The sequence below is a fragment of the Ochotona curzoniae genome, unplaced genomic scaffold (assembly GCF_017591425.1).
Source record: "Ochotona curzoniae isolate NIBS_2020 unplaced genomic scaffold, NIBS_Ocur_1.0 scaffold_3208, whole genome shotgun sequence".
NCBI classification, from domain to species: Eukaryota; Metazoa; Chordata; class Mammalia; order Lagomorpha; family Ochotonidae; genus Ochotona; species Ochotona curzoniae.
In genome coordinates this window covers 12,081,773-12,095,681 of record NW_024467106.1, presented here as the reverse complement: position 1 = coordinate 12,095,681, position 13,909 = coordinate 12,081,773, and the positions used below count along the sequence as shown (strand labels likewise).

The 13,909-nt window shown below is 41.6% G+C and overlaps 1 protein-coding gene across 1 annotated transcript in view; it reads right to left on the bottom strand.

The window, feature by feature from the left end:
* The window catches only part of BRINP1 (BMP/retinoic acid inducible neural specific 1), a 180,151-nt gene that overhangs the window by 56,665 nt on the left and 109,577 nt on the right, over positions 1 to 13,909 (bottom strand). The window contains exons 3-5 of the mRNA XM_040962898.1: positions 10,462 to 10,652; positions 3,495 to 3,664; positions 311 to 416 (exon numbers count right to left, since the gene is read on the bottom strand). Of these exons, the coding sequence (XP_040818832.1) occupies positions 311 to 416; positions 3,495 to 3,664; positions 10,462 to 10,652 (467 nt within the window). The remainder of the gene's footprint in view (positions 1 to 310; positions 417 to 3,494; positions 3,665 to 10,461; positions 10,653 to 13,909) is intronic.

Genomic DNA, 13,909 nt, shown 5'->3' with positions numbered 1-13,909 from the left:
GTTTAAGATTTTTCATCAAAATAATTGGATAAAACTCAAATATCCTTATTTTGCATCTGTACACTAATTGATAATTATGAATTTGATGTCCTATAGATGTTAACATTCCTTTTAAAAAAAAACATAATATTATAACCACCTAATTCCACATCTGTAGTTTGCCTTTGTTTTTCAGTCCTCCATCTTTTTCTGCTCCTTGCATGACATCCTCCCTCTCTTCTCCCTGTATCACACTGGCATTGCTTCCTACGCCCCAAACCACCGCCACCACTGCTTCTGCTCTTACCTTTTCCACGTATCAGCTTCTTACCTTGCAGGTGCAGTTTACTCTCCGTGCTTTGCAGAAGGACAGAACTCACAGAGTCCAGATTATCATAGCTGTTACAGCCCAGAGGCCCAGTACGTGTCTCTGTGACCTGAATTGGACACAGAGTGAAGACAAGGATGAGACTGGCTGCTTTACATAGTTCAAGAACCATCCCCAACCACACAGTCAGAGAAGTCTTGGGTCAATGTCCACATTCCGAGCACTCTGCAGGTTCTGGGACTGAGCCTTACTGTCACCTAGCAGACAAGATAGTAAGATGCTCCATCACGCAGAATGGAGCCAAAATACCTTGCTTCCATCTTCAGGTCTCACATCACAAGCTCACCACTCACATCATATTAACTACCATGACAAAGCACTGAAAGACTTATTTAAGCTAGAAAAGCTCTTCCAGGGAGAGTATGAGACTAGACATGATGGATATAAGTGCCTGACACATAGCGTGTGTTCAAATACTGGGCAATTGCTTATCTGTGCTTTTATACATTTTAATAAGCACACAGGCATTGTTATTAGGTAACAGCAATAAAATTAATCCTGTTCTGGAAACAAAGTTACAATGGCAATTATCATCAGAGACGCCATAGGAGGAAATGCCTCAATTTTATGGCTACACATTTCCCAAGAATTAGCTAAGACTTGGGACCGTTGACAACAGATGAATAGCTGTTGCAATTCACCACTGTGCATGTATGCAAAGGAAATCAATATACCAAACAGACATCTGCATTAATCTGGTTTTTTTGTTTGTTTGTTGTTTGCTTTGTTTTTGAAGTACCATCCATAATAGGCAAGATACAGACTCATCACCCTAGATGTCCACTGCTTCTTTTAATGCCATTTATCCACCAACCTTTTACCTTCATAACAAGTGTCACACTGCACCCTGTAAATATGCATGATTTCTATGTACCGATTAAATATAAAAACTATGTTTGAAAACAAGGATAACTCTGAAAGAAGGATGTATTGAGAAGAGGAGAGGACTTTCTATCCCTTACCTTCATTTTCTACCATTTAGGGTGTTTTGAGGTTTGTGCACAACTGTAAAACAGCATACACTGCACCGAATGATGACTGGGCAACAATCACACACACACTCACACACCCCTTTTCTGCCCCCTTCAGCTATAAAACCTTGGATCAGTAGCTTTCTAAGTTTCAACTTTCCCAGCGTAAAATATTAGCAATGCCATTGACCATCTCAACAAAGGAAGTGAATGTATTTGGAAAATGTGACCACTTAGGACATAGTCAATAAGTGGAAAATAATTAAGTTTTGCTGTGTTTTATAATTTATGACTTGTTTTCACAGCATGATAACCTAGCTATTATCAAATGAAACTTAAATATTGCTTTATTTAGGGGAAGACATCAGCGCTGAGGACAAGGGGACAAGGGCCACTGCTGAGGCTGTCCCCTCAGCAGACAGCCTTGAGCAGATCTGATAGGTCAGACACAATCTCACTACCTGGTCTTAACAGAGTGGCAATAAAAGGCAAGAAAAAACCAAGACCCAAATTGAGTGGGGAAGATAGTGTCTACCGTAAGAATCATTTCCACGGAAGCTCCTGTGCAATTTGTCTGAGAAATTCCTCCTAGGGAGGCGTACTGCACTTCCAGGAGGCACAAAAGAGGATTATCTTCTGACAGAGCTTCAATATCTCAATTCTACATCCCATCTAGGGGGGGGAGAAAACCATTTGGTGATAATGAAAACCAGGCCTGCGTGGCACCCGGACTCTGATGACTTCATAAAGATCCTTCTCCCTGCACTGAGTTCCCTAACAACATAATCCCCCCTATAGAGGTGATTCTTCCCAGATAAGCTCGCCTTTGTTTGTTGATCTGATGTATTTCTCTGCTTGCCGCCTCCCTCCTCAGGAGCTCTCTCCCTCCCACACTTGTATCTTTGCTTGGTCAGAGTCTGACTCATCTCTCTGAATCTCCCTTGACCTCACTCCCAGTCTTTTATCTGGAGACATTTTCAGAAGTCTTCATAAGAGGTTAGGTAGGCATTTTATTCAGAAGAAATCAGAATGAAAACTGAGGAGTCAAAGGCAGCCAGCATTTGGTTTAAGAAAAGTTGAGATAGAAAAATCTGCATAGAACCCCGTCCCCCGCCCGAACTAATCCTTCATATCAGGAACATCCTTGCACATTACCTTTATAGAGGTAGTTTTTGAATTTATTGTATATAAAATTCAATCTTTTTAAAGATCCTGGGCTCAAAGGCACTGAATTGAAAAGTCTAGAACTAGTTTATCCGAGGTGACTAGCATGAATTTAAATAAGATTTAATAACCCTACAGGTTCAATTGCTCAGTAGATATGGTGGAAGTGCTCCATGCCCATATCCCTGACCCCCGTGGCTGGAGGACACCACCCCAGCCAGCAGAGATATCGATTTTTTTTTCCAATTTGTTGGAATTTTCTATCAGAAGTGCTGATGCAGACCAGCATAGTTTAGCAACTGCCTGCTTTTGTAAATAAAATATTATCATAATACAGTCCTGTTTCATCAATTATATATTATCTATGACTGCTTTTATGTTACAATATGAAAGTTGATTGGTATCAACACAAAACCATATGGACTTTAGAGCCTAAAATATTTATCACCCAGCTTTTTACAACAAAGATGTGCACATCCGTGCTCCGGATAACAGAGGCCTACTCCCCGTTGGGGTATTGCTGTGCAACCCTAAACAAAGACATTAAACCTAGCATTAGTTTTCCCATCTGAAACTCAAAGGATGAGAAAGAAGGAAGAAAAGACACAGGTGGTCAAAATATTACTGAGTTAGGCATAAGCAATTCAAGCTTTGAAAGCTCATGACCTCAAGACAATGATTTGTCCTTTCACAGCCTCAGTGCCTGACCATCATCCATACAGGAGAACTTTCAGAGTAAACAGAGGGTTTTGGATAGTAATGCCATCACCATAGTCAGGATAATCCAGCAAATAAATGCATGCCCATATATTCACCCTAAGATTATGCTTATAATATTATGGGACAGCATCAATTGGAGTAGTTGGTAGTGAATATTGTGAGCTCCACAGATACGATGCCAAAAAACATATCTGTTCACCCACTTTCAGAATGTCTGTCTGCAGTGGTATTGTTTTAAGAGCCTCCTACGCACATCCATCCTCAGTCCATACCTTGATTGCTCCAGTTGATATCTGGATCTCATGGAGCCGCCTCATGGTGCCATCACGGTCAACAAAGTAGGACGATGCAAGCTGGTGCAGAGCTTCAACACTTTGAGTGGCATTCCCTGACTTCCTGTCGAGGCGACTTTTATCCATGTACATGGTCAAAGCCTCCTCCCCTGTACGGTAAAGAAGATAAGGTGAAGAAACCTGCCAAGCAAACCCCATGCGTGTGAGGAGAGAGGCACTCGGGCCTGGATGCCAGAAATGTCTTCAAATCTCCAATCCATCTTATCCATGTTTTCTTCTGTTCCTAATAATCAAGGGCACGTGAAAAGCGAAGGAACCAGAGGTGTCTACAAATGCCAATCTCCATTAGGATAAGGATCACTGAGAAACTCAGAGCCACTGAGTTCAACCACTGCTAACCCACGCCATTCCTCTCATCAGCATCATCTTCACAACACAGCCTTGTTTCTCATTTATGGAAAAGCTTCATCATTTCTGCAAGAGAATGGATTCAGCATATGTATTCTCTTCACATTCTTTTAAAAATATTTATTTGGGCCCGGCGCGGTGGCGCAAGTGGTTAAAGGTCCTCGCCTTGCACGCCCGGGATCCCATATGGGCGCCGGTTCTAATCCCGGCAGCCCCGCTTCCCTTCCAGCTCCCTGCCTGTGGCCTGGGAAAGCAGTCGAGGACGGCCCAAGGCTTTGGGAACCTGCACCCGCGTGGGAGACCCGGAAGAGGCTCCTGGCTTCGGACTGGCATAGTATCGGCCGGTTGCGGCTCACTTGGGGAGTGAATCATCGGATGGAAGATCTTCCTCTCTGTCTCTCCTCTCTGTATATCCGCCTTTCCAATGAAAAAAAATAATAAAAATAAATCTTTAAAAAAAAAATAATAAAAAAAATAAAAATATTTATTTTCATGGAAAAGGCAGATTTACAGAGAGAAGACAGTAAGCACTTTGACCCACTGGTTCACTCCCCAGATGGCCCCAGTGGCCAGAATTCAGCTGACCCAAAGCCAGGAAACAGGAGAGTCTTCTGGGTATCCTACATGCATCCAGGATCCCAAGGCTTTGGGACATCCCCTATTGCTTTCCCAGACCATAACCCAAGAGATGGAGGAAAGTGGAGCAGCCAGGACATGTACCAGTACCCATGTGGGATCCTAGCACATTCAGGGGGAGAAGATTAGCCAATTGAACCATCACGTTGGGCCCTCTTCTCATTCTTAACTCCTTCTTCTGCTACTTCATCATTAGTCTCCAGCTTGTTTTCTTCCTCTCCATTCCTTTCCCTTCCTCTCCCAACCTCTCCCCTCACCTCCTCTCCTTTCCTCCTCTGCCTCCCGTGTTCTCTCCCCTTTCCTTCTCTGTTCTACTCTTTCCCCCTTCCCCTCCCTTTCCCCGTCCCCTCCCCTCCTCTCCTCCCCTCCTTTTCTTCTTTCTTTGCTCTCCTTTCCTCTATTCTCTCTTCTTTCTTCCTTCTCCTTTTTCTTATCAGGATAAATGATTACATAAATGAGTTGACTAAACTGCACACAAACAAACTGATACATAGGATACATCTATTGCAGAGATAGATGCAGATAAAAAACTCTATAGAAAAAGGCAGAGCTAAGCCATCATTTTGCAAAAGTAAACATTGCCTATATTAGTGGTGGTTTTATCCCTTGCCCATGGCACAGAGTTTAGCATATAGCAGATACACAGTTTACTACCCGGCTCGCTGCTTCTGAGATCCTAATAAAAAGAGTTCACAGTTTGTGGTAAAAGGGGCAAGTGATAAAAAAAAAGTTTGGAATAGAAAAATATTGAATATTTTCATGGACATATGAATGAATAGGTGGCTCACAGACGTGATTAATATTGCTGTAAATGTGAATAAGTCAATCATAGATTTTCCTGATAGTTTTCCTCAGAAATGCATGCACAAATGTGTAACACTACTAAGCTATGCTACCTGTACTTCGGATAATAAAGTTTTTTCACCAGAAGTTAAGAACCTAAGAATGTCTAGCAAATAGATATGATGACTACATTACTGGGTCTAGTTTCTACTAGCTTTATGAATGTGGGAGTGTTTCTTAGCTTATCCATTCCCCAATTCTTTGCTAGCAAAATTAGGAGACGACGATTAGCAAATTCATTTTTAAAAATCAGTTATTATGTGTAAATTCTCAGAAGTGTGTCTGGCTTGTAACAACACTCAAGAGTTGAACAGTAATAACAGGTGGAGACAAAGATTCTGAAATGAGGGTGCTGTGACTAGAGCCAGCTCTTGACTGCTTCCCCTCGCTTGGACTTCTTCATTGGCACCACAAAGAGTTCTGCACAAGATTAAATTTGCTAATTATAACAACAGAAAGCACTGGAATCAGGCAGACACACTGTAAGTATTCAGGCTGGGTTAGGTACCATTACTTGCTTTTGTAAATTATCACTTATATATTTATCCATCTGTAATACATTCAATATAATAAAACTAGGGGTGCTAGTTTGCCTAGACGTTAAGCTGCTACCCATTTGTGACGCCTGAATCCTGCTTCAAAGTAGCTGGATCTGAGTCCCAAAAATGATGGCAGTTAATGATATCTGCTAATGTGTATCCTGGTCCAATCCAGGCTGATGTAGGTATGTGAGGAATGAAAGCAGCTGAGAAATCTCTGCTTCGTCTATCTGCATTTCTACATTTTCACCTCCCAATTAAAATAGATAAGCAAAAACAATAGAAGTGAAATCTCTAGCAGAAAAGAATACTTGACATTGTCTGGATTCCTCACTTGAGAAGGATAAGATAATCAGATTTATACTCTCATTGTTAACCTATCAATGTGACATCCAGCTCTTTGGATTTCACAGCCACCAAAAATATATCTGGATTAAAAGTAAATTTCTGAGGACCGGCAAAATGGCACAGCAGGCTAATCTTCTGACCACTGGTACTGGCATTCTATATGGATGCCAGTTCATGTCCCGGTTATTCTACTTCTGATGTAGCTCTTTACTTATGGCGTAGAAAGGCAGTAGAGGATGGTCCAAGTCCATGTGCCAAGTCCATGTGCCATTGCACCCACGTTGGTGACCTGGAAAAATGTCCTCTCTCCCAGCTTTGGATCAGCTCAGTTCTGGCCATTTCATTTCAGCCCTTTGACAAATAAACTAGTGAATTGAAGACCTCTCTTTCTCCGTGTGCGTGTTTCTTCTTCTCTACCTATAAAATCTGCCCTTGAAATAAAAAAAAAAAAAAGTTTAGTTAGATTTAGATCCAAGTTGGTGGATGGTGGGATACAAAACAAAGGATTTTGTTAAATCCGTCTTTTTATGTCCCCAATGATTTGCTTGGGATCTCATGAACAGTGTGTGTCCAGTTATTACTAGATGCACAAATGAATCCAGAGATGGATGAGTGGCTGGATAGATAGAGAACCATATAAATGGTTGTGGAAGTAAATGACTATGTAAGAGAGGATGTTGGTAGTTACAGCCAAGAGGTAGAGGGATTAAACATGCCAAGTGTCAGCTCAGACTCTCCTAGGGGTTTGCAAAACATAAGGTGAAGCCAACCCAGTTCCCTCCGGGCTGAGAACTGGCAGAAGGAAACCTTAGATCAAGAGGGGTTAATAGGCTTCTTGCTGCATTATTAAGACTTAATTTCTTGTTTATTGAGAGAATGTTCTGTTTGGAGTTGCTCTCCCACTTGAGCATTCCTGCCAATTGCCTCTTCACCCCACAGAGGCCTTTCCTCCGTTTCCGTGTCCTCTCGGGGCTTTCCCTTACGCTCAGAAATACTTTCTCCCTGAGAAGAATTAAGTAGGATTCAGACACAGGGAGGATGGAGGGCGAGGTGCAAGCTGAGTGTTTCACTTGTCATGTCAATAGGAGATATTGCTCCCAGTTCTTTCCTTCTGAGTTCTGTGACTTTTTTTCTCCCGTAGCCAAGGTGATAGTCCCCCCAAATTCAGTGTAAGAAATAATGAACTCATACGCATACACACACACACACAATGAGGCAAACATGAATAAGTAAAAACATGAACCTGGGTTATACAAATAAACCCATGTTGTGCAAACATTCACAAACATGCGTGAGTTCATATATACAAAAGGAGTCTTGGCAGCTATACAGATAACAAGTTAACTAAACTGCACATGTAAGAACAATTCCCATGCATATATACAAGCATAAGGATGCGTCCATCCCCCGATGTGTTTCCTTTGTCCCAGACTAGCATCACGAGAGAAACTAGCAAAGATTACTTGTCTGTTTTCATGTGTGCGACTCAAATACAGATGATTTCCCTTCACTCTCCTCCTTTACAAGATCACTCGTGACAACTGTTTTGTGAATGTGATGCTGTTCGTGTAAAATGCAAGGACCCCTTAAGTTGGAAGTCCTCCGACCAGTCATATTTCTTCATTTCCAGCTCCTTTGTCCCGACCACCCTATTTCTACAAAGCCAAACATATTCATTTCCTTGTCCCAAAGGAGAGGGTTGAAGGATCGTCTTGGCGTGATTTGATTACACACTTTAGAACCTCCCTGACACCTCAGAGTTTACCAAAGCACCTTTTCTCAAGGAATATAATGTTCTTAGGGAAAAAGAAATCTGTGGTAAAATCACTTTCCATAACTCCTTATATACATACAAGGAAACTGTGTGTACATATTCCCGTATAGGGAAGTAGCCTTCTCCATGCCTGCCACTCATCCAGTGAATGGCAGGCCTGACGTCCCCCTTGGACTCCAAGTTCTTTAGCTCCATTCATTAACAGCAGCAAGAGCAGTAATGACAACTACAACAGCAGCAGCAATTTAAAAGGTGCCAGACGGTGTCTTAAGCACTTTGAATGCATCATTTGATTTCGTTCTCAGGATATGCATAAACCAAGAGCTGTTATTATGACTATTGGTATAAAAAACAACAACAATAGAGGCTTAAACAATTGGGTTCTTGCCAAGATGACATGAAGCAAGTAGAAAGACTGCACCATGAGTAGTCAAACTACAGGACCTGTCCGGCTCCTTTCTGTACCTCCCGCTCTCCTTCTCTCATGTTGCACGAGAAAAACCCTGAAGAGACAATTTTTCAAGAATCAAGGACTAAAATGTCGATGTAATAAGGGCATGACACAATTCCTGCCACCTATGTTCAATCAGCATTAAATCGCATTCTTTCTCTTTCCATTTCTCTACACTGAGACCAGAGGGACCATTTCAACCATGCTGTCCAACATCAGATTTCTACCCAAACTTTGCATACTTTAAAATGTGTTGGTAAAACAAGAGGGGAACTAGGATTTGGGAATAATTCAGCACCTTGCCTTGAAGAAATTAAAAATATATTTCACTGAAACAGAAAGGTCTTTGCTGTTTGGGATTGCTAGGTACTCAGACCTAGGTATAGCTTTTAGTGGAAGAATTAAATTAGCTATTTAAAAAAAAAATAGGAGGTAGACATTTAAAGAAAAGTGCAGATGAATGGCATACTCTGTGTAGAAATGAATTCATTTCCAAACTACAATAGAACAAAATTATATTGATGATCTAAGATTGAAGTCTTAATTAGTATGTTACCAGCAGCAGAAAACAAACACTAATCAGTTGGTAGTTGGAATGGGCAAATGAGTTTGTTTCATAGTAGACTAATACTGAATCACAAAAACAATATAGGCTTTGTGGACGGAAAGCCATAAATTAAAATAAAGAGCTATCATTTGCAAGATATTTTCAATCTCAGCTTTTCCATTTATAAATTTTAGAGAGTATGACAAAACGTCAGGCTATGAGGATTGAAGGAAACTTCTATTGTCATCTCAGCTAAGAGTGGATGATATTATTGTAAGAACGAGTGGATTACCCCAAAAATATCCCAACCCACTTTCCCACACTACAAAATTACTGAATGTTTTGCCTTCAAATTAGTCATTGTAAGTTTAACCTAGAAATTTTACCAACCTTCCCTTTCCTAGCTCACTCCTGATGCGCCACCAAAATGCCACTTCTTCCATGGCATTTTTAATGACATTTTCATTTTACATTCTAGTTTGTAGTGCTCAACCCTCCTTGTCAATACGCTAATCTATTTTAACTGAAATGCAACATACCCGAATGTGTGTCGGCAGATAAGTGAGCAAGTGGAATGGCTTTCCACCACCAATAGTGCTGTTTCAAGTTCAGGGGACCCAACCACTAAACTGTGACATAAAAATGAAGCCCAAGGATTTATAAAATGATGTTTATGTGGACAAGACCGATGCCCACCTACATGCATTAGTATGTCCTATATCTCACTGTCTTTGCATTTACTCTCTCCTCTCCATCCATCTCTCTTCTCCTTTCTTATCCTTTCTCCCTCAAAGATTTATTGAGCTTTTAGGGAGTTTTGGAGAGGGCTGAACAGAGTGAAACAAGAGGTCAACTTTCCTAATTACCGATTCCATGTTCAAATGAAATGACAATATTTTAAATATTTATATATTTTACCACTTAATGTTTACTTTTAGACAGCTACTAGAAAAAGAGATACCTATACTTTGGTTTCTCTTCAGAGCGAATAAATCTTTCGTCTTTTACTAAAAAAAGAGATACCTCTGATACAGTAGCATTAAATCATCCATCCCTAAAGAAAGTATAGGCAGTAAGCAAAAGTAACCTCCTAACGAATGTCTGAAACACATTTCCATGGAACAGAACCCATAGATTTGAAATAATTATCTGAGTAAGATGCATAATAAAATGAGACAATTCTAAATTGAAGCCATACTTACTACGCAATAAAGTCTCACATAGACCATGGCAGAGAACTAAATAATCTACTCAGAGATGTCCACAATGACCAGGATAATTGGGGTTATCTGGCAATGTATACAAGTTGAGAAGGTTTTGCACTCAGAAAATCCCAACTTTCCCTTCCATCCCAGACCCACCGTTATGACAGAGCGATCATGCAGGGTCTGCTGACCTACCTCCCAAGGTGGCAGAGATGAGGAGGTGCGTGCCGTACTTTTTGATGATGGTATCGATGAATTGCTGAGTGGTGGGTCTCCTGCCAAGCAGGCGGATGCTCCTTTGAAACTCCGGCATGAGGGGCACTGGATGACGGACCAGATCTCTCCTCTCAATGGCTGTGTTCCTCACCTTCCAACGGGCAAACTCCCTGGGCAAGAGAGATGAGTAATACTCCTCAACTTAACATCTCTGCTCTCAAGTCAGATTCCACCCAGCCATTCCATTCCAATGGGACACCTCTCCTTGTGTCAGAGAATGTCTGTATTTATTTTTCACATTTCAAAGTACCCTTTGATCTGGAGCATTCAGCCCTTTTAACCAACAAATATTTATTGAGTAGTACTTTTATCCCTGAGGTACTGTACCACGTAGACAGTCATGCCTTCAAATTCTTTATAAATCATCATGTATACACAATCAAGAACCACTTTTACAGTGTTATGCATGGAGAGGCTAAGAAAGAAGACATTATTAAAAATGCAAGTATAGTAGTGACATGCACATACGTTGAAAGGATAATTTGCACGGTATTTTTGTAGCTCACAGAATAGTATGGCTAATGTCCTGCCAATGATCACATTTATTGTCATAATTCAGGCACCTTGGGCAGCACCTACTTCTGTGCTGTCCTCTAGCTGCTTGTCCATCGCTCTCATCAGATCGTGACCCATACCATACAGATGGGATCCTATCAGATACTCTGATCAAATCTGTAAACATTATTGTGAGTACTACATGACATGTTTCCTAATAATTCTGGAATAATAAAGCAGCAAGGGAAACAAAGGGAGAAGGCAAGGAGGGAGGGAGGAATTATGGGAGGGAAGGCAGCAGGTAGACCATGGAACAGTAGACTTGAAGCACAAAGCAACATGAGAACCACTGTGAGACAACTCAAGAATTAAATATTCAGTCTTGGTCTCATTTTAATCCAAAGTTGCAGGATGCATTCATTGAGCTCTTACTATTTGTCAGAAACTAAGACAAGCTCTGAAGACCCTACGGGATTTTCCATTGTCAACTTCACTAACAATAGAACAGATGACGAATGAAAAGCACTAAACTTGGGAGTGCAATTCTGTGCTGCCTTGTGCAAAGTATGCAGTCTGATGCAGTGGGTAGCATGTCCTTATTTTAGATCTACATTTATTTCCTTTTTTATTAAACAAATGAATTATTTTCTTTATTGAAAAGGCAGATCACAGAGAGGAGGAAAGACAAAGATCTTCCATCTGCTGGTTCACTCTCCAAATGGCCTCAACAGCTGGAGGTGAACGCATCAGAGGCAGAAGGTTCCTCTGGCTCTCCTATGTGAGTGCAGGGTTCTCTTCTGCTGCTTTCCAAGGACATCAACAGGGAACTGGATCTGAAGTAAAGCATCCAGGATAGAAATCAGCACTCATATGGAATTCTGGAGGTGTGGGATTAGGTAGTTAAACCAACACACGGCCTCAGGACATACAATTCCTCATCCATAGAGTCCAATTTGTATTATGTATCTTCTATTGTTTATTCTGGGATTACATAAAACACTTAGTATGAAAATACCACTGGAAACTACAAGGCACTACTAATCTAATGTGAAGTAGTGTTCTATAACTTTATTTGCTCACAAATCTCCAGACAGGCACATATCACTCATTCAAGATTCACAGACAGGGACCGTGGAAGAATACAGGCTGCTTTTGCTTAAATAACCAACCATCACCACTGTGCAATTGTCCTGGAGTAGCAAGCTCTCCAACCTGCCTGAGTTACATGCTTCCAGTCCCTTGAGAAAAAGAGACGAACCATAAGGGCAGGAAGGTGAGCCTGGATAAATGATGGGAACCAGAGTTTAATGAGAGGTCTCTTTATCCTGCCACAAGATGGGAGAGATGAATGGGGAAAGGGGCATGGGGCAAGAACAGTGTTGGAATCAGCCCAGCACATCTCCGGTGATTCAGTGGTCGAGTTTGACCCCAGATTCACAGCCAGCTGGGGCTGAAAGAGCTTTAACATCAGGGTACATTTCCAAGTCACAGACTGGATGTTTGATGTCTGCTTAAGGGATCTCAGCCCATAATTTATAGTTGGTTTAAATACTAAGTCTACTCAGGCCTGCACACGTTAAAGTACTTAAATCAGCAACGATACTCACTGCATCCCTGAAGGTCACCTACTAAGGGTAACCTGTCACAGCACATCACCATTGGTGGAGTTAAGAGGCTCTCACTCTGGCGGGGAAGAATCATTTCCATTTCCTTGTAAATCAAGGAGTACAGGACACAAAGACTGCAGCATGCACTTCTCTGGCCTCCAGGGAAAGCGCAGGTGCAGAGGTCGCGTTTGAGCTCCAGGATTGCAGTTTACATAGAATTTAGATAACGTGTGGTCTTTAAAAAAGAAAACAAAAAAGCTAACCACAGGCAGGAAAACAGCAGTACAGAATGAGTGAGAAGAGGGTACAGGATGTGTGGTGGGAAAAGGTGCACAGATAGACAGCAGGCAAAGATCAGAATAAGGAAGAAGGTAAGAGAAGGCATTCAGGAGGGGAGGGAGGGGCCTTGGCAGCCAATGGAGAAGAACGTGAAGGGTCCCGTGGACAGGTTATCTTTGACAAGAGCCCCAATGACTTCCCACCCCCACAGTGTCGTTCCCAATGAAAAGAAGGCAAATGGGGAGAGAGCATCACTTCCATGATCCAGTCACAGGTGCCACAGCTTCCATCTAGGTGTTCCTCTGCAATTCCCCTCTATCCTGCTGTGTCTGTCTTCTGCTGGCCCCCTTGCTCTCTCCCTGTAACACTCTGTCTTTTTTCTCTGTATCTTCTACTGTTGCCACACTCTTGCTCTTTCTGTTTCCATTACTCTCTCACCTTCTCTGTATCTGTCTGTCCGAGCACCTGCTAATTTCCAGAATGCGTGGAGGAGATCACACTGCAAGGAGCGGAGTAAAGCCTCCACTCACCACAGCTGAGAAATAGAGGCCTCAGGAGGAAGCACTTCCCGCAGTGGGGGCGTGTGTGAGTCAGGAAACACAGACAGGATGAACTAAGTTTTGAGGTGACAACTTTGGGAGAGACCCAGACTCAAGGCACTCAGATCCCTAAGCTGCAGAAATTATGAGAAAATATTGCCGTTTTCAAATCAATACATTGTGAAGTAATGTATAATCAATTATCGATACCCATGAAGAGCACCGCCATGTACAGGCAAGAAGACTGCTTCTTTATCAGCTTACTCTTGAATATTATAAAACTATTATGCACATAACTATGAATTTATACTTATTCATAATGGATACATGCATATATCATTACATGGACCTATACAGCAATATGTGAGCATGTCTACTTATGCATATGGGTCATCAAGATTTAGGACTTTCTGGAATTTTTTTAATATCATGCTGCTTATATTCTTA